This window comes from Phacochoerus africanus, chromosome 5, assembly GCF_016906955.1.
Source record: "Phacochoerus africanus isolate WHEZ1 chromosome 5, ROS_Pafr_v1, whole genome shotgun sequence".
Taxonomy (NCBI): Eukaryota; Metazoa; Chordata; class Mammalia; order Artiodactyla; family Suidae; genus Phacochoerus; species Phacochoerus africanus.
In genome coordinates this window covers 87,859,449-87,886,460 of record NC_062548.1, presented here as the reverse complement: position 1 = coordinate 87,886,460, position 27,012 = coordinate 87,859,449, and the positions used below count along the sequence as shown (strand labels likewise).

The following is a 27,012-nucleotide window of genomic DNA, read 5'->3' as shown; positions in this document are numbered from 1 at the left end:
CAATACCATTTTACTCAATGTTAAGGAGAAATGAGCAATTAAGACATGAAATGACATGGAGCAAACCTAAATATGTATTACCAAGTGAAAATCTCCATAACTCCAGTTATCTAACTTTTGGAAAAGGCAAAACTATGGAGACACTAAAAAAGACCAGTGATTGCCAGGAGTGATTGCTAGAGGGAAGGGAGGGATGAATAGGCCAAGTGCAGAAGAGTTTAAGAGAAATGAAATATTCGTGGGGGCATGTCATTATGTGGCTGTCAAAACCCATAGAATATTCCACACCAAAAGTGAACCTTATTGTTAACTATAAACTTTTGGCTATAATGATATATCAGTGTAGGTTCATTTATTGTAACAGATGTAATACTGAGGTGTGCAATGTTGATTGTTTGGGAGGCTATATTGGAGGGTGGGGGTGTTGATTGTGTGGGAGGCTATATCGGAGGGTGGGCGGTGGTATATGAGAACTTGTACTTTATGCTCACTTTTACCTAAATTGTTCTAAATTTGGTAAAATTGAATTTAAAACTGCTCTAAAAAATAGTCTTAAAAATGTGACTGAAGAACCGACTTTAACTTAATTTAAATTCATTTTTTCACATTGCTTTCCCCCCAGCTTTATTGACAAAAAAATGCATATATTTAGTTTGTAAACATGATTTTTTAAGGTATATAAAGTTATGACTTAATATACATATATATTGTGAAATGATTACTGTAATCATGTAATCATTGATCATGTCACATAGTTACCTTTGGCTTTGTTTTGTTTTTATGCTAATAATACTTAAGATCTACTTTTTAGCAAATTTGGAGCATAGAGTATTATTATCTATAGTCACCAGGTAGGGAATTAGATCCATTGAACTTACTCATCTTCTAACAAAAAGTTGGTACCCTTTAACCAATATCTCCCCATTTCTTCCACTGCCCAGCCCCTGGCACCACTGCTGTCTGGTTCTGTAAGTTTCATTTTTGCATATGCCACGTACAAGTGAGGTCATATAGTGTTTGTCTCTCTCTGTCTTGCTTATTTCACTTAGCATAAAGTCCTTTGGATTTATCCATGTTGTTGCAAGTGGCACATTTCTTTCTTTTTTATCACTGAATAATATATATTATTATATATCACATTGTATATATATCATTTTCTTTATCCATTCATCCATCAGCTAGCAGTAAAGTTGTTTATGTATCTTAGCTGTTCTTAGTAATGCCACGGTAACATGGGGGTACAGATATTTCTTCAAGATAATGATTTCTTTTCCTTTGGATTATTTCCAGAAATGGGATTGATGGATGATATGGTAGTTTAATTTTTAATGTTTTTTTGAGGAACCTCCATACTATTTTCCAAAATTACTGTACCAATTTACATTACCACTAACAGTGTACAAGGGTTCCCCTTTCTTGGAGTTCCTGTCGTGGCACAGTGGTTAATGAATCCAATTAGGAACCCTGAGGTTGCAGGTTTGATCCCTGGCCTTTCTCAGTGGGTTAAGGATCCGGTGTTGCTGTGAGCTGTGGTGTAGGTTGCAGACGTGGCTCAGATCCCACGTTGCTGTGGCTCAGGCGTAGGCCAGTGGCTACAGCTCCGATTAGACCCCTAGCCTGGGAACCTCTATATGCCGTGGGATCGGCCCTAGAAAAGGCAAAAAGACAAAAAAAAAAAAAAAAGGGTTCCCTTTTCTCCACATCCACACCAGCACTTGTTATCTCTAATAGCCATCCTAATGGGTATGAAGTGATGTCTCATTGTGGTTTTAATTTTTTATTTCCCTAATGATCAATAATGTTGAATACTTTTCATGTTCCTGTTGTCTATTTGTATATGTTCTTTGGAAAGATGCCTATTTACGTCCTTTGCTCATGTTTTAATTGGGTATTTTTGAGTGTGTGATTTGTATAAATTCTTGGGTACTTTGGATATTAATCTCTTATCAAATACATAGTTCGCAAATATTTTCTCCCATCCCATAAATTGCCTTTCCATTTTGTTGATGGTTTCCTTGGCTATGCAGAATCATTTTGGTTTGGTGTAGTCCTACTTATTTATTTTTGTTTTGTTACTTATGCTTTTGGTTTCAGTTGCAAAAAAATCATTGCCAAGGCAGGTGCTCATGGATTGGAAGAATTAACATTATTAAAATGTCTATATTACCCAAAGCAATAAACAGATTCAATGCAGTCTCTATCAAAATTCCAGTGACATTTTTCACAGAAATAAAAAAAAAATCCTAAAATTTATATGGAACCACAAAAGATCCTCAATAGCCAAAGCAGTCTTGAGAAAGAACAAAACTGGAGGCATCACACTTCTGATTTCAAACTATATTACAGTGCTATGGTTATCAAAACAGTATGCTGTTGGTATAAAAACTGACGCAGCCCAATGGAACAGAATAGAGAATGATGCACATACAATCAACTAATCTTTGACAAGGGTGTCAAGAATCTTCAATGGGGCAAAGATAGGTTAATCAGTAAATGGTGGTAGGAAGATGTGATAGACACATGCAAAAGAATGAAGTTTGATTCATACCATAAACACAAATAAATTCAAAAGGGATTAAAGACATTGAGTCAAAACTATACACTAGAAGAAACTTAGGGGAAAAGCTTAATTTTAATTGATTTAAATTTAAATAACCACATGTGACTAGTAGCCACTGTACCAGCAGAGATTTAAAAAATTTAAAAATTGAGTGTATAAAAAATTAGAAAACATTTAGCTGAATATTTAACTGAACTATCCACGAAGAAATAAATTTCTAGATAAAAGTACCCCCAAAATCTTAGAAAAATATTGAGAAATTTAAAATTTTAAGATATCTGTACATTTAAAAAATCAAAAATGAAAGGCAGGTGAAGAGTGGGAAGTGTATTTATGACAAGTATTTTAGGATATATAGTGACCTCTAAGATATTAATAAGAAAAACACCAAATTCTTTCTTAAAACAATGAATATAATGAATGATCAGGCAGAACAGAGAAGCAACACGACTGAGAAATAGATGAAAAATTCACCATCACTAAAAACTAAGAGATATGCAGATCAAAACAGCGAGTCAACACTTTAAAAGAACTTTATCAAATAAGAAAAGTCTAATATAGTAACTTCACGATATTGAGGCTGGTGAGGGTGTAGGCACTTGTAGGATGCCAGTGGATATGTACATTAAATGGGTGTAGGAGAAGAAATTAAGTTGATGGAAGGGCAATTTGGCAATATATATTAAAAGCCTTTATATGTCTACATATGTTTTTAAGGTGAGGTTTTTTTGAAGTATAATTTACAAACAGTAAAATTCCTCCTTTTAAATGTATAGTTTGATGTGTTTTGACACACGTATATTGTATAACTACCAGTACAATCAAGACATAGAGCATTTCTGTCATTCTCAAAAATTCTCTCATTCCCTTCTGCAGTCAGTCTCCTTCTCTTACCCCTTGGCAATGCCTTCTGCCCCCTTTTTAAAAAATGTATTTTTAGAAATGTCATGTAAATGGCATTGTAGGTTTGTACTCTTTGTGTCTGGCTTCCTTTACTTAGCATAATGTTTTTGAAATTTATTTGTGCTGCAGTTCATTAGTAGTTCATTCCTCTTTAATGATAGGTAGTAGTCCATCGAAAATGACAGTTTCTTTATCTGTATACCTCTGTATAGATATTTGTGTTGTTTCCAGTTTTTAACAATTATGATTGAAGTTGCTGTAAACATTCACATACAGGTTTTTAGGTAGGTATGCTTTTACTTCTCCTGGGCAAATAACTAGGTGTGGAATTTCTGGATCATGTGGAACTGTATGTTTAACTTTAAAAGAAATTGTCAAACTGTTTTCCAGAGTGATTGTACCATTATACATTCCCACCAGCAAAGTGTGATAACTCCAGTTACTCCACATCTTGCCACCACTTGGTTTCATTTGTTTAAAAAAATTTAGGAGTTCCCATTGTGGCTTAGCAGAAATGAGCTGAGTAGCATCCATGAGGATGCAGGTTCAATCCCTAGCCTCACTCAGTGGGTTAAGGATCCAGCATTGCCGTGAGCTGTGGTGTAGGTCACAGATGTGGCCTGGATCCCACATTGTTGTGGCTGTGGCTGTGGTGGCTGGCATTTCAACCACCTGGGAACAGTTGCAGCCCTAAAAAGACAAAAAAAAAAAAAAAGCTATTGCAGTAGATATCTGGTATATCTAGTAGTAAGGTTTTATTTCAGCTTTCAGTTATTTTATTTAGTTTTCAACGCAGTGGGAGTGTAAATCCAGCCATTGTATTTCCTCAATGCCAAAAGTAAAAAGGACCGGTTTTAAATTTTTTTTTATTTATTGTGAATTGTCTGCTCATGACTTGTGCCAATTTTTCTAGAGTTTTTTTTATTCCCTTGATGTTGAAGAGTTCTTTTTAAATATTTTTTATTTTTTCCATTATAGTTGTTTTACACTGTTCTGTCATTTGTACTGTACAGCAAAGTGACCCAGGCACATATATATATATTCATTTTCTCACCTCATACTCCATCATGCTGCATCACAAGTGACTAGATATAGTTCCCAGTGCTATACAGCAGGATCTCATTGCTTATCCATTCCAAAAGCAATAGTTTGCATCTATTAACCCCAGATTCCCAGTCCATCCCACTCCCTCCCTCTTCCCCTTGGCAACCACTATTCTGTTGTCCAAGTCCATGAGTTTCTTTTCTGAGGAAAGGTTCATTTGTGCCCTATATTAGATTCCAGATATGTGCTATCATATGGTATTTGTCTTCCTCTTTTTGACTTACTTCACTTAGTATGAGAGTCTCTATTTCCATCCATATTGCTGCAAATGGCATTGTTGTGTTCTTTTTGTGGCTGAGTAGTATTCCATTGTGTATATATACCACATCTTCTTAATCCATTCATCTGTTGATGTCCATTTAGGTTGTTTCCATGTCTTGGCTGTTGTGAATAGTGCTGCAATGGTTATATGTGTCTTTTTCAAGGAAAGTTTTTCTCCTTTGTTCCTTTCTTTTTTTGGTTGGATGATTTCCATTTATTTTATGCTTGTGTACTTTTCTTTTTAGTTTTTGTGAATGTGATATTTGGTTTTGATTTGTGGTTGCCCTGTTTTTTTTAAGTATGACCTCTTCCTATATCTGCTTGCTTTAGCCAGATAGTCATATAAGTTCAAATGCATTATTTAAAAAAAAAAAGTCAAGATTTTCTTACTTTCCTCCCCACATTTTATGATTTTGAAGTCCTTTTTTAACATCTTCATGTTTGTCATTTTGCTGTTCCTTATGTTTATTGTCACTTTTACAGTAGTTTCTTTTTTTTCCTTTTCGATCTGTACACTGATTCATGTAAGTGATTGCTTTCCGATTTTGGCTTCCTCCATCCTATTTCCTCTTACTTCCTTTTTATTTTGAGAAGGCTTTTCAGTATTTCTTTTAGAATGGGTTTAGTATTGCTGTGCTCTTTTAGCTTTTGTTTGTTGGAGAAGTTCTTTATTTCTCCTTCTATTTTAAATGATATTCTCACTGGGTAGAGTATTCTAGGCTGCAAATTTTTCCCTTTTAGAACTTGGAATATATCTTGCCACTCTCTTCTGGCCTATAGTATTTCTGTAGAGAAATCAGCTGATAGCCTTATGGGGGTTCCCTTATAATGAATGCTTTGTGTTTCTCTTTCTGCCTTTAGAATCCTCTCTTTATCTTTAAATTTTGCCATTTTTATTATAATATGTCTTGGTGTGGGCCTGAAGAGTTCTTTAGATATGAATTATATTAGCTCTAACTGGAATCTAATATCCAGCACAAATGAACATCTCCTTAGAAAAGAAAATCATGGACTTGGAAAAGAGACTTGTGGCTGCCTGATGGGAGGGGGAGGGGGAGGGAGTGGGAAGGATCGGGAGCTTGGGCTTATCAGACACAACTTAGAATAGATTTACAAGGAGATGCTGCTGAATAGCATTGAGAACTTTGTCTAGATACTCATCTGCTATATATTTTGCAAATATTTTCTCCCATTTTGACTTTTGTTCTCTGATTATACATGTGATGTTTCATTGCCATGTAGAAGGTTAATTTAAAAAGTTTTAATGTGGTCAAATTTATCAATCTTTTGTTTACTACAGGTAGGAAGTCATGGTTTATAACCTTGTTCTACAGACAAGTTTTATATCAATTTTATTATTTGATTTTATTTTTTGCATTTAAGTCTCTTATTCAGTTAGAGTTTATTCTTTTACATGACAGGATATATTGACCCAATTTTATTTTTCCCTAAATGATTTTCCAGTTTTTCAACACTATGAAGAAATCTTTGCTTCAGTGATATTAGATGCTGTCTTTTTTATGTAATAGATTTCCATATATACTTGGGTTTATTGAATACTTCTGGTTTGTCTGTTTATGCTTCATTGCCATACTAATGCATTAATTAATGAGGCTTTGTAATGTATTTTAATATCTGGTATGGCTAGTAGTGCCTTGTATATTTTCTTTTTCAGTATTCTTGCTATTCATATTTTTCTATATTTTGTTGTCTAGTTTCATTAAAAATACTTGTTGGTGTTTTCATTGGAATTTTGTTAAATTTTTAAAGTAATTTAAAGAAGATCTGACATCTTTATGATGTAGAGATGTTCTATTCAACAACAAGGAATGTTTTTGTATTTCACTGGCTTTTACATCTTTATCTTCTGGAGTATGTTAAAGCTTTTCTCATATTTTTCACATTTCTTTTTACACTTATCCCTAAATATTAAACCATTTTTGTTTGTACTGTCAGTGTGATTTTACTCTACCATTTTATTTTCTAAGTGATTATTGCTCCTGTATATGAAAGTTACTGATTTTTAAGCATCATTTAATATCCTGTTAATTTACTTAATTTACTTGAGGTAGTTATAGTAATTGTTCTCCAGAGTTTTCTTAGGAAATTGTCATATCCTATGCCAGTAGATGTAGTTTTCCTTCTTTTCTAGTTCTTGTACTTCTGATTTATTTTGTCAAATATGCATTCAGTACACAGATAATTGTAATGAAGATAGTGATCATCCTTGCCTCTTGATATAGTAGAAATGCCAAAAGTAGTACCCCATTAAATGTGATGCTGGCTTTAGGACTAAGGTATGCCTGCCTATGTGTGAGTATGTGTATGTGAGTGTGTATGTCTTTATAGTTATATTAAGGAAATAACCATCAATTCCTATGTTCTTGAATGGGCATTTTGTTTTTATGAAATGGATATTGAATTTTGTCAAAAGATTTTTTTTTTGCATGTATGGAAATGATGATGCTTTTTCTCAGATCAGTTAATATAGTATAACGTATTGTTGTGCTTCTAATAGTGAACCAATCTTACTTTCCAGGAAAAAGTCCCACTTTGTTATGATGTATTATTTACTTTATATGGTACTGAAATATGTTCAGTAATATTTTATGTAATATTTTCACGTTGGTGTTTATAAGTGATGTTGGTCTATAAATATTTGTTTTTGTATTATTTTTTATCAGATTCAAATAATATTCCACTTGCTTATAAAAGGAATTTGGAAGTTTCCCTTCATTTTCTATGTTCCAGAACTATTTCTATTACATTCGTACCCTTAGGGTTTTGAATGTGAAGCTGTCTGCTTCTGCTGCTTTTCTGTGAGGAAGTTCCTTGTAACTCTGTTTTTTCCTGTGGAAATTAGTTGTTAAGCTTTTTATCTCTAGTTGCATCAGTTTTAGTAGTTGTCCATTTTGTTTAGCTTTATAAATTTACTTGTATGGTGGCCTGCAATGTAGTCTCTTATGACTTTTAAATTTCTTCTGCTTTTATAGTTGTTTCCTTTTTTAAATTTTCTTTTTGCTTTCTCCTTTTTTTATCTTGATGAAATTGGCTAGCTTGTCCATTATGTCAATTTTTCAACAAACTTGGATTTTGATTTATTAGAAAAATATATTGTTTTTCTTTTCTATCTTGTTAACTTCTGATTTTACCTTTATTATATCTTTTCCTTGTACTTTTATTTATTTTTATTTATTTATTTATTTTTTTGCTTTTCAGGGCCACACCCTCAGCATATGGAGGTTCCCAGGCCAGGGGTCCAGTCGGAGCTGTAGCTGCTGGGCTACACCACAGGCACAGCCACATGGGATCCAAGCTGCATCAGCAACCTATACCACAGCTCATGGCAATGCCAGATCCTTAACCCACTGAGCAAGGCCAGGGACCAAACCCACAACCTCACGTTTCCTGGTCGGATTTGTTTCCACTGTGCCATGACAGGAACTCCTTGTACTCTTTTAAATTTACCCTTTTGTTCCTTTTCTTGGTCTTCAACTTAGGGTTTACTTCACTTACTTTCATTTTAAATTTTTTTACATCTGTAAATGTTTAGGGCTATGATTTTTCCCCTGGTTACTACTTTATATTATACCTCATGGATTTTGATATGTAGTGTTTCTATTCTCTTTATTTTTTTGAAAGGTTTGTATTTCTCCTTCACCAAAAAGTAGCACAATATAAGGTTTTTGAATTTTTATGTAGAAAGACCTTTAAAAACTAATTTTGTTATTAAAATCTAGATTTGTGACAAGATAGTCATAATATTGTCCACAGGAATTGTATTCTTTGGAATGCACTGAAGCTTTCATTGTAACTTGGAAGAGGATCAAATCTGTTAGTCTCCATGTTTTCTTGAGAACAAGTCTCCATTTTCATAGTGTAAAGTTAAATATGTGTCCAAAAGACCTACCTTATTGACTCTATTATTTGTCATCTATATCTTCACTTAGTTTTTGTCCACTTGATCTGTTTTGTACCAAGAGTGGTATTTAAGCCTTCAGTGATTTAGTGTGTTTCAGTCTGTCTCCTTGATGCTTGTATAGTTTCTGTTTTATAAAGACCACTGCTGTATTGTTTGGTAAATAGTATTTGGTAAATACTCATAATTAAATTTGCTGTGTTTCCTTTGTGTTTTCTTTGATTTTATATTCTTTGAGTTTTTTGAGGGGAAGGAGACTGTTTATGGAAGTCTATACTTTTGTTCTATTGGTTATACCTTTTAAAGGTATTTATAAGTTTTAAAGATGCTTTGAGCCCACTTTTATGTATTTAGTACTACCATGATAGTCTTTTGTGGTGTGTATGTGTGTATGTGTGTGTGTGTGTGTGTGTATATATACACACACATATATATATGTACTTTTTTTTTTTTAACCACAACTTAAATAAGTTTGCTGTTAAGGAGTTTATTTTACTTTCCTTCTTTCCTTACCATTGTCTCATTTTTTAGTCATACTGCTTTGTCAGAACATATATCATTTGTATATTCTTCATTTATGCTTAGCCTTGTTTTTTAGTCTTAGGTATAGTTAACTATATTAAATGCTTGCCCTCTGTCCTTTTGCCAAAGCTACTCATCTTTTAATTGGGGGGAACTAATCTTCTAGTATATTGCTCAAGAAATGCCCATAGGTATAACTTACTTTTCATGTGTAGAACTTTTTCAAAAGCATCGATCTTGGTGTTCCCGTTGTGATGCAGTGGAAATAAATCCGACTAGGAACCATGAGGTTATGGGTTCAATCCCTGGTCTTGCTCAGTGGGTTAATGATCTGGGTGTTGCTGTGAGGTGTGGTGTAGGTCACAGACATGGCTCAGGTACTCCATTGCTGTGGCTGTGGTGTAGGCCGGCAGCTGTAGCCTCAATTAGATCCCTAGCCTAGGAATCTCCATATGCCACAGAAGCAGCCCTAAAAGAAAAAAAAAAAAAAAGATTTATTAAAAAAAAAGAGAGAAAAGCACTGATACTTGAGGGATAGCTTGGATGGATTTAACATACCTAGTTTAGGAGTTTCCACTGTGGCACAGCAGCTTAAGGATCTGGTGTCTCTGTGGAGGCTCTGCTGAGGTGCAGGTTTTATCTCCAGCCTGGCACAGGTGCTAAGGATCTGGCATTGCCACAGCTGTAGCGTATGTCTCAGCTGCGTCTCGGATTCAATCCCTGCCCAGGGAACTTTCATATACCTTGGGTGTGGCCAAAATAAAATAAAATAAAATAAAATACTTAGTTCGTATTTTTTCCTCGAATTTCTTGAAAATATCGATCTATTTTTGCCTTGTTTTGCAGTTTGCTTTTAAGAAGTCTGCTGCCGATTTAACCCTCTTGCTATTGTATGTTGTCCTTTTTGCCATACTGTCTTTAGGATTTTTTTCCTTTGTTAATAATGTCTAATCATTCTACCAGAATATGTTTTAGGATAGACTATCATGTATCAGTTTTTCTAGCTATCTGATAGGCCCTTTTGATATATGAATTCTTTTATTTACAGAAGGTTTTCTTGGTTTATAGTTTTAAATATTAGTTTTCCCTTCATGTATGTTTTAAATTAAAACTATGTAGAAAGGAACTTCGGCAGTAAAACTATTTAATGGACAGAAAAAATAAGTGGGAAAAATGATTCAGAATTAGAGAGGTAAGATGTTAAATGATTTGGCAAGAGAAAAAGACAAAAAAAGTTAGCATTTATACAGCCTTAGTCAAAGCATTAGGGTTGTAAGGACTCAGGTAAAATTGGAAAGTAAAGACAAAGAGGTATTGGATAAAAATAGCAGCCTTCTAAATTAAGGTGTAATGGAAAGATCCTGAAAGAGATAATAATCAAAAGTCTTGTCCTGGATAGCCAGTTGGGGGGCATAATTGATACTCTGGAGTGTTTTTATTTTGTCGACATTTTGGGGGGGGGGAAATTTCCCAAAAGAATAAATTTAGTGGGATCAAACAATTTTTTTTCATAAAAACTAGCCCCATTGAGAGTTGAATGACCTATTGTAGATTATTTTGATTATCACTTTCCCTGTATCTTAATTGCATTTTGGCCATTTCTCGATAACTCATCTGATACTATCCAAATTTGTATTTTTTGAAATTTCTCAAAATTTACGCTCTTTACTTCCTTTTCTTTTATGATTTTCAACATTTTTGTTTAAAGAAAAAAATCCCAACTTCATCTGTGAAAAAAAAACCTCATTTCAAAAAAACTTGGGACTTCTTATATACTTCTTTACATCACCTCTGTTTTGGTGAGGTATTTATTTAAAAGTCTTTATTTTAGATGATTAAAGAAAATGCTTAGTGCTAATATTATACTTGGTAAAATAAATAGAAATCAAGTGTATAGGTTTGGTTAAAAAGTTCTGAAAATTATGGGAGCTCCTGTCGTGCCTCAGTGGAAATGAATCTAATATCTATGATGATACAAGTTCAATCCCTGGCTTTGCTCAGTGGATCGGGGATCCAGCATTGCGGTGAGCTGTCGTTGGTGTTTGTTGCAGATGTGGCTCAGATCCGGTGTTACTGTGGCTGTGGTTAGGCTGGCAGCTGTAGCTCTGATTCAATCCCTAGCCTGGACACTTCTACATGCCATGGTACGGCCCTAAAAAAAAAGCCAAAAAAAAAGTTCTTTGAGTTAAAATGGTATTACCAGAAATGATTCCAGTTGGTGGTTTTGCTAATGAATACTACCCATTTGGCTGAATCTCCCAGGGTCACTAATGAAAGAAGTTGAAGCATTTTAACTGAAAGCAGGTTTGTACCCATCTCTTTATTTCAGTGGTGCTGATGCTTTCCTCATGTATGGAAGGTCACCCCTTTCTTTGTTGATTAGAAGCACATTGTTCTTTTATGGAAAGCTTATTACATCCCTGTTTTTACATGAAGCCTTTCTCAATTCTGGTCTGTACTGAACTCTGTTTCTAACTTCCTTTGGCTTCTAATATATATTTTAAGCACATAAGCACTCAGGTCTCACATGTTTTGCATTGTCTTACATTCCGTACTAAAATTAACTCCTTGAGCCTTGTAGAAAGGTACACGTCTTTTGTTTTCCTCACAGAGCCTAGGTTAGTGTTCTTTTTGCAATAACTCTTCAAGAAATACTTTATTGACTTCTCAGGACATGAGACCAATACCTCTGGCTTAGTACTGGGGCAACTTCAATTGTTCGGCACTTGACCCCACCATGCTCCATGCGTTTCTTCCCCAAAGCTACCTCCTAAGTCAAAGAGGATGATCCTCACAAGTAGACAAGAACAGTTCTTTATGTCAACATTTGGAGTGATACGTATACTGTAGGAAACCTATGATTTTTACAAGTACTTGTTTGATTACTGGAATTTGAGTCGGACCTCAAGTCAGGAAACCAGGTTCTAGTCCTACCTTTGACCTTGAGCAGAATTGCAGCTTCCAGTAAATCATTTAACCTGTGTGGATTTTGGCTTTCTAGTCTATAAAACGTGGGACTCTGACTAGGGGATCTCAAAAGTTCCTTTTTGTTCTAAAAGTCTGTGATTCTTTGAAAACATGTTTTCTAAGTAATTAATGCTTATTGCCAAAGGTGGTATGTGTTATAATGTTTCCAAAGTGTGTTGTTTATTGTTGCATAGCTAAAGAAGTTTAAAAGTTTAAATTTAGAAAAAAAATTAATCATCTGGGGAGCAGGTATTGCACACCTGACCTGTGTCTGGTACTAAAATACTCACTTTCAGATTCTAAGGATATCTTATAAGGTAGGGTCATAAGCCTCATTAAAGCTGCTTGCTCACTGTTTACTAGAGGGAATTCTAGCATAATCCATTTATCAATCACAGTTACTTGTAAGATGGAGTGTGAATTTGTGTGTTTAAGAATTTTGCATGGTATGTGCACGTAATATGGTTACCATTTAGAGAGAGTATTTCCTTTGCTGAACATATACAGTCCTGGTAACATTTCTGTATTTTATTATCTCCAGAATAGCACTAGATGATCTTAGCTTGATGATACCATAGTATTACTATATGGTATAGCTGTCAAGGCCACTTTAAAATATTTTGATATATGTATAAGGTTATACTGTAGGTTAAATAACACGGTGGTATTGACAGTCATTTAAAGCATGCAATAACATTGCATGTTGTTTTCCTTTTTCCTAGTGAGATTCTGTTATGTTTTTTTTAGTTGAGCAAAGAGATTTTGGAAAATTGTTCATATGACTTTAGTTATTTGAACTTTTAAAATTAATAGTTTATGAATTGTATAATTATTTTTAAATATACACTTTCACTGAATGTTTTATCTCATTATAATTATTTATTAATGAATATGTTGATGTTGAGATTTAATAGATTGTATGTATTAAGAGATCCCTTCTACAGACTTAGTGCTGTGGGATTCTTTCAGAATGATTTGTCAAAAAAAATAGAGCCAGCTGCAAATTTTACTTCCATCTAACAGCCTGTAGTGTGTTGATACTACTATGTTTTACTACACTCCAATTTATTACTTTAAAATTTTCTAAGTAATCAAATGTATTTTTGGTTCTGTTATCTGGTACTTAATAGTGTTCCTATCATTAAAATTTATTCTTAACATGTTTATATTAAGATGTCTCCTTTTCAGTCAGATTAGATCCATATAAAAGTTCTTATTTCAAAATATTATACAAGTGACAAGCTATATGAATGCAGACTACTATAGTCTTATTATTGGAGGGTGGTAATGGGTGGAAAATATTGAGGAAAACATAATAATTATAATTTAGAGGCCATGGCTCCATATTTAAAATTAATATTTTGTGAAGCTTATTTCCCAATATAAAAATCTGAGAATCTGTTAAGTATATAATTTTGCCTCTAGGAGGACACAGTCTTTTTAAACTTTTATTTAAAAAAATTTCAAAAAGCAAATTTCAATACTTAAAATAGAGAACTCTGTATACTCATAACTTTGATTTAAAAATTAACATTTTTTTGTTTTATCTATTTTTGGTTGAAATGTTGTAGATTATAGATAAGACATTTTGCCTCTAAGTACTTAAGTACGTATGCATCACTTATATATGCAAATAAGGACAATTCACCATATTATCACAATGCTTTTACCATACTTAACAAAATTAGCAGTCATTCCTTAATATCATGTACAGTGTTATTTCTTCTACTTTCTTTTTCCTAAAATTCAAGAGGAAATAGGAATATAGATTTTGTAAAATTCCAAATGTACTTAAACCCTTTTTGTCTTATTATTTATTGCAATAGTCTTTTCTGTGTCATGGTGTCCCTTTCTGTAAAGTGAATAGCCTAGATCATATGATCTCTTTGGCCCCCCTTTAGTTTTCATAGTCACTTACTTCTGGCTAGAACTGCTTGTTGTTAGCTACAGATCTGACTTAGGAAACTACTGTTCAGAAACTTTTAACTGAAAGAAAACCAAGTGAGCATGATTTCTTTCAGTTAAATATCCATTAGGAGAGCAAGTTTGTAGGCTTGTAAACAGGAAAACAGGAATTATGTTTTATTCACTGATGTGTATCCAGAAGCTGGCACAAAGCATGGCGTATAATCACTCAGTAAATAAGTGATAGGTGAACAATGAGTAATTGAATAGGTTAATGTGTAATTGATTAATTCCCCATTCAGTGTTCAAAAGTAACAGGTAAAGCTAACCAAGTAGAGCCGGATATAGTTTAAAGAAGTACAGCAACTAGGCTATTTATACATTTCTTAAATTCTTATTGGGAGAAATTTAACCACTGTGTCAAGAGATCTTTACTACTTAATATAACCATCATGAGTGTTTTCTTATAGATGGATCTCTGTCAACATATTCACAAAAAGAAATGGGAATGAGGGCTGCTGTGTTGAATTGCGTCCTTTCAAAAGATGTTAAAGTCTCAGTCACCCAGTTCCCATGAATGTGACCTTATTTGGAAATAGGATTTTTGGATATGATCAAATTAAGATGAGGTCATTAGGAAAGGCCCCAATCCAGTATGATTGGTGTTTTTATAAAAGGGGAAATTTGGAGACAGAGACAGACATGCACAGAAGAAAGATGATGTGAAGACAGGGAGAGTGTCTTCTAGAATCTAAGGAACACCCAAGACTACCAGAAGCTAGGAGAGAAGCATGAAACAGATTATTTCTTACAGCCCTCAGAAGGAACCAAACCTGCCAACACCTCAATTTTAGACTTCTGGCATCTGGAACTGTGAGACAATATATTTCTATAGTTGCACTTACACAGTTTGTGGTACCTTGTTATAAGAGCCGTGGGGATTTATGCAGGGTTCTAGATATAAATCTTTGGGTAGAGGTTGAGATAATAAATTTTCCAAATAATTATAATAGAAGTCTCAAGATCGTGTTCTTTTCTGTATAGGTTGCTAACACTTTATCATGAATACCAATGTATTTTGGCCATATATGAGCCTTGGGTACAAGGATAAGGAAAGAAAAAGGAAAAGGGGAAAAGTAAGAGTAGGAAGTGCTCTTATTTTGTCTAGGACTGCTCCAGGTGGGGCCCAGTTGGTCAATGTGTCTAATATGATTTGTTCTTACACATAGAATTGCCAAGTGGTTAATTCATGAACATTTGTGGTGGGATCTCCACTTAATGATATACACAGTCTGCTTGTTTATTCTGGAGTTAAATATCCTTGTTCTGGATCAGAATGAAGATATAAAAAGATGGGATGTGTACTTCTCCTAATCCCAGACAAAACGTTTGTTAAAAGAAGCTTGATTCTATTTGCATAACTTTGAATTATGTCAGAGGTTCAGTATAGAATAGTTAAGGGTGTGAGCTCTGGAATCAAACTCTTCAGGTTTGAGTTCTGGCTTTACTTCTTGTTTGTTTAGTTTCTTAGCCATATTATTTTACCTTCTGCATCCTTTCAACATCTAAAAATAAGGATAATAGAACCTCACTCAGAGATATTGTGAGGATCAAATGATTTGGAAGTGAATGGCTTAGATCAATATTAGACACATACTAATAACAAAATAATACAGTTTTTATTATATTTAAGTTTATAACAAAAAACCCTTATTTTTTGCTTTCCAAAAATTGTTTAGTTTTTTTGAAAAAGAACATTGGTTGTTCTAATTAGATATTAAGAAAATGGTAATGAATTGGACTTAATAAGTATAGTTCTCCCCAGGTGTGTAGTTTGGTGACAGCTATTCCTTAAATTGTAGGGAACAGAATGTTCTGGGTCTATTTACTGTGTAAGGGAAAAAGATTTACCTTTTAGGAATGTATATGTTCTGTAAGTATAGGACGGTCCATTTAACAAATCACCTGTCTCCAAGAATATAGTTCCCAAGAGAGTTAATGCTGTTGAAAACCTAGTGTTTGACTGTTTATATCAATATGTGTTTACTGATGCCTCCTGGGTTCCAGTGGTTGTATTATTTATATTTCTGAAGGCCATATGACCAAAGAACTATATATGACCAAAATATTTGAGCATCCTAATTCAAAAAGTGCCATATATGTATACATATATATTATTTTTTTTTCCCTCTAGTTAGTGTGGGAAAATGGCATTACTGAATTCTGGTTGACTCATTGAGTTGTAAAAGTTGGATGGATTAAAAGGCATGCCTATTTAGGGGCTGTTAAAAAATGTGGACCCTCAAAGGACTGTGCATGTAAAAATTGACATGATTACAAGCAGCCTTAACACTAAGGTTAATGTAGAGCAAGGAGACTCTTCTGAATGTTGGATGGCTATGTTTTATGTGGACAAAGCTTACATGTAATGAAACTTTTTATAATAGAACAATAACAGTCAAATTATATCAGGGTGAGCTCAGAGTCTGATACAATTCTGAGAAAGTCTCAGCTAATCCATTAGGGAGCACCAGAGCAAAAGGGTCCCATTGGAAGAGTCTCCAATTAGGTAGAAATGGCCACACTGTATTCCTACGATGATCATTATTTAGTAGGAGCTGCCCAGGAAGAGTGTGGCCATGGCTTACATGCTCTGGTGGTTTCCAGTGACCCTGCCTCTGGAGATTGTCAGCTTATTGTACTCTTCTCAGGTGGAAGGCCAATTCTTTCTTGATGGGATTGTACCTCAATGGCTACTACAGTACCTTTTCAATAATAAAATATTAAAATTGAAAGTCCTTGAAAGCATTAGTTTAGATGAGGTTTTTTTTTTTTTTTTTTTTTTTTGCGGGGTTGGGGTAGCAGAGAACTTCACTAAGGCAATAAAATCATTTGTAGAAACTGAATATAGGGAGTGTTGGATGACTTGAATTATTTGAGTGTATCACATTTTTCATCTGTTAAATGTGTATAATGACACATATTCCCTACCTAACTCACAAAGTTGAAAGAAAAAAAGCCATAGTACATATCTAAGAAAAATGAGAGAAAAAAATGAATACTGTATGGAAATGTGAGAGGCAATGCAGAGTGATTGAAAGATCTATAAGATTAAAGAAAGTGGGCAAGCTGTTATACTCATGGAGAAAGGAAATGCTTACTAAACTCAGAAAAGTTGTATAAAAAGAAAATTAATTAAAATGCATTAGGATGGAGTTCCTGTCGTGGAGCAGTGAAAACGAATCTGACTAGGAACCATGAGGTTGCAGGTTCAATCCCTGGCCTCACTCAGTGGGTTAAGATTCTGGCACTGATGTAAGCAGATGTAACTCAGTTCTGGTGTTGCTCTGGCTGTGGTGAAGTCCGGTGGCTATAGCTCTGATTCGACCCCTAGCCTGGGAACCTCCATATGCCACAGGTGCAGCCCTAAAAATAAATAAAATGCATTAGGAGAAATTGGTAAAGTATTGTAAATCAACTCTATTTTAAAGTAAATAAATAAATAAAATATATTAGGGAGCTAGACATTTAAATTTTCCTATGTCTAGTCTTATTATAATGCAAATAATAACCCCCACCTGATCTTGGTGATCTTGAATTTCCTAGTATATATATGCTTATCTAAAACTAGGGGTATTATGTATATTTATCCTTAAGTGAAAAAATATTAATGAGTTAGTGTTTTTAATTTCACAGGATAAAAAGGTGATCATACAAGCAAAGTTAACTGAAACTTTTACTTTATATTAGGGGCTGGCAAGGTTTTTTCTATAAAGAGTCAGATAGTAAATATTTTAGGCTTTTATGAGCTCTGTGGGCAGCATATGGGTCTGTGTTTCATATTCTTTTTCTTTCTTTTTTTACCAATCCTTATAAAAATATATAATTCAGTCTTAGCTCAATAGCATACAAAAGCAGGACCTAGACTGCAAATCCTACTGTAGATTGAATTCTACTTAAACGTATTTTTGACTTCACAAAATTTCAGAAATGCCGAGAACCCTAAATTATGTACTGTACTTAAAAAAATACCATAATGGACTTTGAAGTCTTATTGGCATGCATTTGAATCCTGCTTCCATCCTTTGCTTGCTAGCTCTGTGACTTGAGTGAGTTACTTAAGTATTGGAATGCTCAGCTTACTCGTTATGTAAAAAGACCAATGCTACCTGGGTAAGTGACTGCCTGGATTTAATGAATAATTTGTAAAATGTACTTTGCCTAGTGATTATCACATAATTAAAACATCAACAAATGTTAGTCCCTTTCTTTCTTTCCTCATCTTGTTTGACAACATTTCCCAGCCTTTCTTTCTTACTTTCTGTGTCTTGTTCTAACAAAATGCTAGACTCTCTATTTTTACTAAGTTATCTTAGTATAAACTCTTGCTTTGGCCCAATTTGAATCAAATTGACTTGTTAACATTTTAATTATTTGGACAATTATTAACTTTACTCACCTCTCACATCAAATGTCTATTCACTAAAGGCAATCATCCCTAAATTTCTTCCGTGGCATCTACAATCTAGAATTTTTAAATATACTGATAGATGCTAATGGTAAAACTTTCATGACAATTTTGGAGACTTTATCTAACTCTCATAGAATCTGTAAGAATATAAATATTTTGAGCCATGTACTACACTAGTAAATTAAAAATCCAAATTAAAAGATACAGGTGGGTAGAGATAGATAGCTATTCATTTTATTATTTTGTTCAGTAGCCTTACAGTAATACTTGAGGGCTTTAACAATGGATACATCATCTAAACAGAAAAATCAGTGAGGGAACACTGGAGTTAAATTACATATTAAATCTCAGCATTCCTGTTGTGGTTCAGTGGTAATGAAGCCAACTATTATCCTTGAGGATGTAGGTCCAATACCTGGCCCAGCTCAGTGCGTTAAGGTTCCAGCATCTCTGTGAGCTGCAGTATCGGTCATAGACGTGAATCAGGTCTGGCATTGCTGAGGCTGTGGTGTAGGATGTCAGCTGTAGCTCCAGTTGGACCCCTAGCCTGGGAACTTCCATATGCCTCAGTGAGGCCCTAAAAAAAATAAAAAATAAAAACTTTAAAAAATAAAAATGATATGTTAAATCAGATGAATTTAACAGACAGAATTTAACGGTCCTTCAACATCAGCAGAACACGTTCTTCTCAAGCACATATGGAACATTTTCTAGAATAGTTAATATGTTAAGTCGGAGAACAATTCTTTTTTTTTTTTTGTCTTTTTGACATTTTTTGGGCCGCTCCCACGGCATATGGAGGTTCCCAGGCTAGGGGTCTAATTGGAGCTGTAGCCACCAGCCTATGCCAGAGCCACAGCAACATAGGATCCGAGCCGCATCTGCAACCTACACCACAGCTCACGGCAAGGCCGGATCATTAACTCACTGAGCAAGGACAGGGATCAAACCCGCAACCTCATGGTTCCTAGTCGGATTCATTAACCACTGCGCCACAATGGGAACTCCAGAGAACAATTCTTAATAAATGTAAGAAGATTGATATATTAAGCATCTTTTCTAACCACAATGGTATGAAACTAGAAATCAGTTACAAGAGGAAAACTTGAAAATTCGCAAATATTCTTGATCACCATAGATGCATAAATTCTCAACAAAATATTAGTAAACCAATTTCAACAGTACAATAAATGAATAATACACAGTGTTTGGCGTTCCTGTTGTGTCAGGAAATGAATGCAACTAGTATCCATGAGGATGTGGGTTTTATCCCTGGCCTTGTTCAGTGGGTTGGGGATCTGTCATTGTTGTCATGAGCTGTGGTGTAGGTCACAAAAGTGGCTCGGATCCCATGTGGCATGGGCTGGCAGCTGTACCTCCAATTCAACACCTAGCCTGGAAACTTACATATGCTGTGGGTGTGGCCCTAAAAAAGCAAATAATAATAACAATAATAATAATAATACACAATCTTCAAGTGGCACTTGTTCCTAGGATGCAAAGATGATTCAGCACATGCAGACCAGTCCATGGGATACACCACATGGACAAAATGAAGGCTTAGAATCATGATCATGTTAGTAATGCAGAAAAACCATCTGACAAAATTCAACATCCTTTCATGATTAAAAACTCAAAAAACTAGGTATAGAAGTAACATGCCTCAACATAAAAAGGGTCTGTTATGACAAGCCCACAGTCAACATCATAATCAACAGTGAAAAGCTGAAAGCTTTTCCTCTAATATCAAGAACAAGATAAGTATGTCCACCCTCACCATTTTTATTCAGTATAGTACTAGAAGTCTTAGCCAGAGCAATTAGGTAAGAAAAAGAAATAAAAGATGTCCAAATTGGAAAGAATAAAATGGTATCTGTTTGTGGATGACACTATATTATATATAGAAAATCTTAAAGAAACCACCAAAAACTTGTTAGAATAAATTAATTCAGTAAAATTGAAGGATATTAATTCAGTATACAAAAATCAATTGCATTTCTGTAACCTAACCGCAAACTATTGGAAAAAGAAATGAGAACAGTCCAATTTACAGTGGCATCAAGAAGAATAAAATATTTAGAAATAAATTTAATGAAGAACATGAAATACCTATACTCTGAACTCAAGGAAACACTGATAAAAAAAATCAAGAAGACACAAATAGAAAGCTATCCCATGCTCATGGATTAGAATAATTAATATTATTAAACTATCCATATTACCCAAAGCAATCTACCAACTCACTTTAGTTTCTATCAAAATTCTTATGGTATTTTTCACAGAAAAACATCCTAAAATTTGTATGAAACCATAAAAAACCCCAAATAGCCAAAGCAATCCTGTGAAGAACAAAAGCAGAGACATCACACTTTTTGATTTAAAACTGTATTAAAAAGCTGTAGTAATACGGTATTTACATAAAAACAGACACACGGATCAGTTTTGCAGATTAGAAACTTAAGAAATAAACACATACATAAATGGTCAAGTTTTGACAAAGGAGCCAAGAATATATATGGGGAAATGTTAGTCTCTTAAATGGTGTTGGGAAAACCAGACATCCACATGGTAAAGAATAAAATTGGACCCTCTACCTTTGTCTTATACCTTACACAAAATTCGAATCAAAATGGATGAAATTCTTCAATGTAAAACTTAAAGCCATAAAACTCCTAGAAGAAAACATAGGCAGTACACTCACTTTTTGACATTTATCTGAACAATATCTTTTAAAATATCTCTCCTTGGGCAAGGGGAACAAAGCAAAAATGAACAAGTGGGACCATATCAAACTAAAAAGCTTCTGCACAGCAAGAAAACTACCAACAAAAAGATAGCTTACTGATGGAAAAATATATTTGCAAATCATATTCAATAAGGGGTTAATATCCAAGATATATGCAGAACTTATACTATTCAATTAGCAAAACAAAACAACTTAAAATAAATGGGCAAAGACCTGAACAGACATTTTTCCAAAGAAATGGCTGACATGCGTAAAAAGATGCTCAGTATCAGTAATAATCAAGAAAATGCAAATCAAAACCACAGTGATATATCAACTCACACCTATTAGCAAGGCTGTTATCAAAGCGACAAGAGATAACAATTGCTAGTAAGAATAAGAATATAGAGAAAAAGGAGCCCTTTGCTACTAGGATAACAGTATGGAGGTTGCTCAAGAAATTAAAAATAGAACTACCATATAATCCATCTATCTACCTTCTCAGTATATATCCAAAAGAAACAAAATCATTATCTCGAATAGATTTGTACTCCCATGTTCATTATTATTCAAATGAGTTGGTGTATCCTGAGTCAAAGATTAGTGTATGTTTTCTTTATTGTTAGCTTCTTGTCTTTGCATTAAATGTACACCCTGCATTGCCCCTTAAAATTTGAGTAACTCAGCAGTACCTTGAGGCCCATAGCTCAGTGATGACCAAGAAGGCATTACAGTTCCCCTCAGCTTGACCAATTTAGATAGGTTTCCTCCTAATTCCAGGCTACTGTCTTCCCTTTTCTTATAGCATTTACCTAAGAAAATTTGAAATTATAAATTCTTTCTCTGCCTTTTTGAGGTGTGAATCTTCCAGCCTCTTGCCAGTTTTACAACCCAGGAAAGTCTTTCTCAAGAACCTCTAGGACCTGGGAATCATCCCTTTAAAATGTAATCTTAAAGAAAGAGTGTGCTCCTATCTCCACAGTCTTTGAGGGAGGCTAGAAACCTAAGCACCAATTAGCAAACATAGTAACCTAGTCATGTTGACCAACCTCCCCTTAATGTCCTTCAATACTTTTCCCTGGCTCAACCTCAGCACTTAAAAACTTTCCCACCCTTTGTTTCAGTGGAATTGAGTTCAGTTACTCATCTCTATTTCAGTAGCTTTGAATAAAGTCCTCCTTATCTATTTAACTTGTCCAATGCAATTTCAGTTTGATGGTGACTGAGATGAAGATTCTGGAGTCAGACTCTGGGTCTGTTTTACTACACAAGTCACATAAGGTCACTGAGCTTCAGTTTGTTTATGAATAAAATGGAAGTAATAGTGCCATGGGTTAACGAACTTTAAGTTCTTAGCATGCTCTTAGGTGCATATTAGGCATAATCCATATTATATCCAAAAAGTATCCATAAATTTTAGGTATTATTTTTTGGTTAATCTACATAAAAACTTCCTGATAGTTTTTTTTTAATAGTAAACTGCTGTAGTTTATTTAAAATATGTTTCTGCTGAATTACCAATGTGTACATATTCGGAATATCTGCTTTGCAAAGTGGATTTAGTTCTTGAAATTAAGGTAAAAATGCATTATAAATAATGAAATAAGCAGCCGGTTATATATCTGATCCTGAAGTATAGTTACTTTGGGCAGTTACTCTGGGAGGTTATTCTTAAGACCATGTTGAGCTGTGGCATCTGTAGGGGAAAAACAAAACTGAAATTATGTTTTCAAACACTCTAGCAAGCTATGTTCTCCAACAAATGAAGGAACTGTGCTGTTTTTATTTTGAAGTTCAAAATGTCTTGTACTTAGGTTATCTTGAAACCAAAATCAAAAACAAAAATTTAATTTTTTGTTTTTTGTCTTTTTAGGGCTGCACCCATGGTATATGGAGGTTCCCAGGCTAGGGGTCCAGTTCGAGCTGGAGCTGCCATGTCTGCGACCACAGCTTACAACAATGCCAGATCCTTAACCCACTGAGCAAGGTGAAGGATCAAACCCACGAACTCATGGATACTAGTTGGGTTCATTAACTGCGGAGCCAAGATGGGAACTCCAAATTTTATTTTCTTTTAATAGATATTTTTAAAATACAAGTTGTATTACAATACTCTGTTGTCTTGAAGCTACATCATGAAATGTTGCCTCATCCCCTAAATTTTTAAGAAATACATGTGAAACAACACATTTTAAAAGTTAAAACTGCTTTTTTTTAAAAAAATTACTTTTTATTTATTTTTTATTGTTATTTCCGCCAACACATTTTTTTCCCACTGTGCAGCATGGGGACCCAGTTACACATATATGTATACGTAATTTTTTCTTCCATCGTTGTGCTGCGTTGTATGTATCTAGACATGGTTTTCAGTGCTACACAGCAGGATCTCATTGTAAATCCATTCCATGAGCAATAGTTTGCATCCATTGTTCCCAAGCTTCCAATCCCTCCCACTCCGTCCCCCGCCGGGCAACCACAAGTCTATTCTCCAAGTCCATGATTTTCTTTTCTGTGGAAAGGTTGATTTGTGCTGTATATTAGATATCAGATATGAGTGGTATCATATGGTATTTGTCTTTCTCTTTCTGATTTATTTCACTCAGTGAGAGGCTCTAGTTCCATCCAGGTTGCTGCAAATGGCATTATGTTGTTCTTTTTTATGGCTGAGTAGTATTCTATTGTGTATATATACCACATCTTCCTAATCCAGTCGTCTGTCGATGGACATTTAGGTTGTTTCCATGTCTTGGCTGTTGTGAACAGAGCTGCAATGAACATGCAGGTGCATGTGTCTTTTTTAAGGAAAGTTTTGTCTGGATATATGAATAGACATTTCTCCAAGGAAGAGATACAGATGGCCAATAAGCACATGAAAAAATGCTCAACACCCCTTATTATTAGAGAAATGCAAATCAAAACTACCACGAGATACCACCTCACACCAGTCAGAATGGCCGTCATTAATAAGTCCACAAATAACGAGTGCTGGAGGGGTTGTGGAGAAAAGGAAACCCTCCTGCACTGTTGGTGGGAATGTAAGCTTGTACAGCCAGTATGGAGAACAGTATGGAGGTACCTTAGAAATCTATGCATAGAACTACCATGTGACCCAGCAGTCCCCTCTTGGGCATATATCTGGACAAAACTGCTTTCTTTTCCTGGAGAATTGGGGGGGGGGGGGGACATGGTAACATATAGCTGGGAACTATAATATTTTGACTACATGTCAGAATGAATGTCTAGTCATAACAGTTCCCTATTCAGTGATGCTCTATCTATAAAACTACTCCTCTCCCTTCTTTCTATCTCCCAAAGTAATCTGAGAAAAATTCCCTTGAATCGCTATCTGACTTTTAACAATCTATATTCTGTTTGGAAGCCTTGCTTGCAATTCTGACTGACTTACAAAGATAACTGTCATGATATGGATCGGTCTAAAAGGCCAAAAGTATTGCATTGAGGTTCCATTCTTAAATACTATCAACATGACAGTGTTTTATTTTTTTGTTTTTTTAGGAATCATTATCACAGTCTGGTCACTATTTTTATACCTCCTGTTAATGGAGATTCCTATAACATTAGGTTAATATTTTTAGATTGTTTGCTCTCATCTCCCCCTCCCGGCTTGAAATAGTTTTATGTTAGAGGGAGGGGTTACAAGAAAAAGCAGAGCCTCATAAGCTATATGAACACAGATAAAAAGACATATTGTGTTTTATGATGTCTACATGCCCACCTGCAGAGAAGGAAATTTAAGAGTAAAATAAAAAGACTGAAAATCTACATCAGCTCAGAAACAGGATATTCCTATGATGAAGTCAGGATTTAAGTTAGAAAGTTAGCTGTTATGGCCCCCAGTTGTATATATTTTATCCTAAGGCACCATTTGGCTTAATAAAATGTAAACCTGAGGCTTTCTTAACCTATCATTTTCTTAAGACTTAATTGTAAAGGTTATATTTTCAGAGGACAAAAGCATTATTCATTTGTCTGTTCATGTCTTCCAGGTTTATCTTGCAGATTATGGACTTTCCTACAGATATTGTCCCGATGGAAACCACAAACAGTATCAGGAAAATCCTAAAAAAGGCCATAATGGGACAATAGAGTTTACTAGCTTGGATGCCCACAAGGGAGTAGGTAGGTTTCTCTTTCTTTCTTTCTCTCTTTCTCTCTTCCTTTCTTTCTTTCCTTCCTTCCTTCTTTCCTTCCTTCCATTTTTATTTTGGAAGAATAATTATAACAAAGAGTCATAAGGCTTTATGACATGACCTTTGCATAGTTAGTTTGAAAAATGAGACATTGATGAGATTTTTGTCAAAAGTAGTGAATATGCCAAGGAATATTTCCTCTAGCAAGGGAGAAGATACACACTTTGACAAGTGAGAAAGGAATAAGAGAGTGTCAAGTAAGCAAAACTTGATGCTCATTTGGGGCAGGAAAGTACTAGTTTAGGTTAAACTTGGAGGTCAGGAACTGAAATCTTACGATGTATGACTATTACAGATTTGGTACAGGTACATGTGTGAAGAATTATTCCTGTTTTTCATTGTGTCATAGATTTAAAAGATACATACCATCTCAACAATAAGGAGATCTTTTCTGAAACTATAAAGTGTTAACTTGTGGAAGTCTCTCCTAGTCGCCTTTCATATATCTTACTTATTTAAACTCACTTTGAAGGTATTGGAAACACATTTGCAGGTAAATTACATACATAGTCCTTTTATTGGATATTGATTGTACTGCCTTGCATTCCAAGGCAGACTTAATTCAACAATTCCCTAATTAGTTAAAGTCATAACCTATGTCTTGTATTCATTTACCATTAATTAAACCTTAGCTGTTTATTACACTGCAGTCCAAATCCAATAGCCGACCCAGAAAGCCATGGAAAAGGAAGTAGGAGGTCAATATTGAAAATATATGGTGCAGAGTCCCACTGATGGTTGCTTTGTTCACAATCAATATGGTCAATGCAACTGTACTTTCTTAGTTGCTCTGTCAGCAAGACAAAAAGTCAATTCTAATGTTATGCTAGTAAAAAAAAATGGTGATTTTTGAAAAACTTTGGCTTTCAAAATTATATTCTTTGTAAACTTTTTTATAAAAGTATTTTCATATATGCTAAACCATACAAATAATTTTTAAACAGCTTTGAAAGGACTACATTTTCACTAAAAGGCAATTAGACATTTGCACTTGCTAATGGCTGTTGAACTATTACCCTAAACTGATACTTTCTAACGAGTTTTACTTGGTGCAAACAACTGTATATTATTGCTTTTTCTATTAAAAGGACCATTGACCATGTAATGTAGAGGGCCTTGATCATTTTCCAGAGCAATTAAAACCCCACACTAGTTTAAGGTAGGCCAGTGGAGAAGTGAAATGAGTGTGTTATATTCCTTCTTCCTTCAGAAAGAATCATACATTTTCTGAAATGGAAATTAGCTTTTATACTCCTGATCAGAGTCAAAGAAATCACTACATTTTTTTTTCAAGGATAGTTTGATTAGAAAAGTAATGATTTCACTCAGAAATTTAGTATTATTGTGTAGTTTTCCACCATTAACATTGTTAATGAATCAATGAGCATTTAAAAAAAGATGTAAATGGGACATGGCTTTAATTAAATTAAGAAATGTAAGAGTTAAATGTTCACAAAAAATGCT

The 27,012-nt window shown here is 34.4% G+C and overlaps 1 protein-coding gene across 6 annotated transcripts in view; it reads left to right on the top strand.

The window, feature by feature from the left end:
* VRK2 (VRK serine/threonine kinase 2) overlaps positions 1-27,012 on the top strand; it is a 106,906-nt gene that overhangs the window by 49,862 nt on the left and 30,032 nt on the right. For all 6 annotated transcript variants that reach the window (XM_047782027.1, XM_047782032.1, XM_047782030.1 and 3 more), the window contains one exon: positions 25,345-25,477. In XM_047782027.1, coding sequence (XP_047637983.1) covers positions 25,345-25,477 — 133 coding nt within the window. The remainder of the gene's footprint in view (positions 1-25,344; positions 25,478-27,012) is intronic.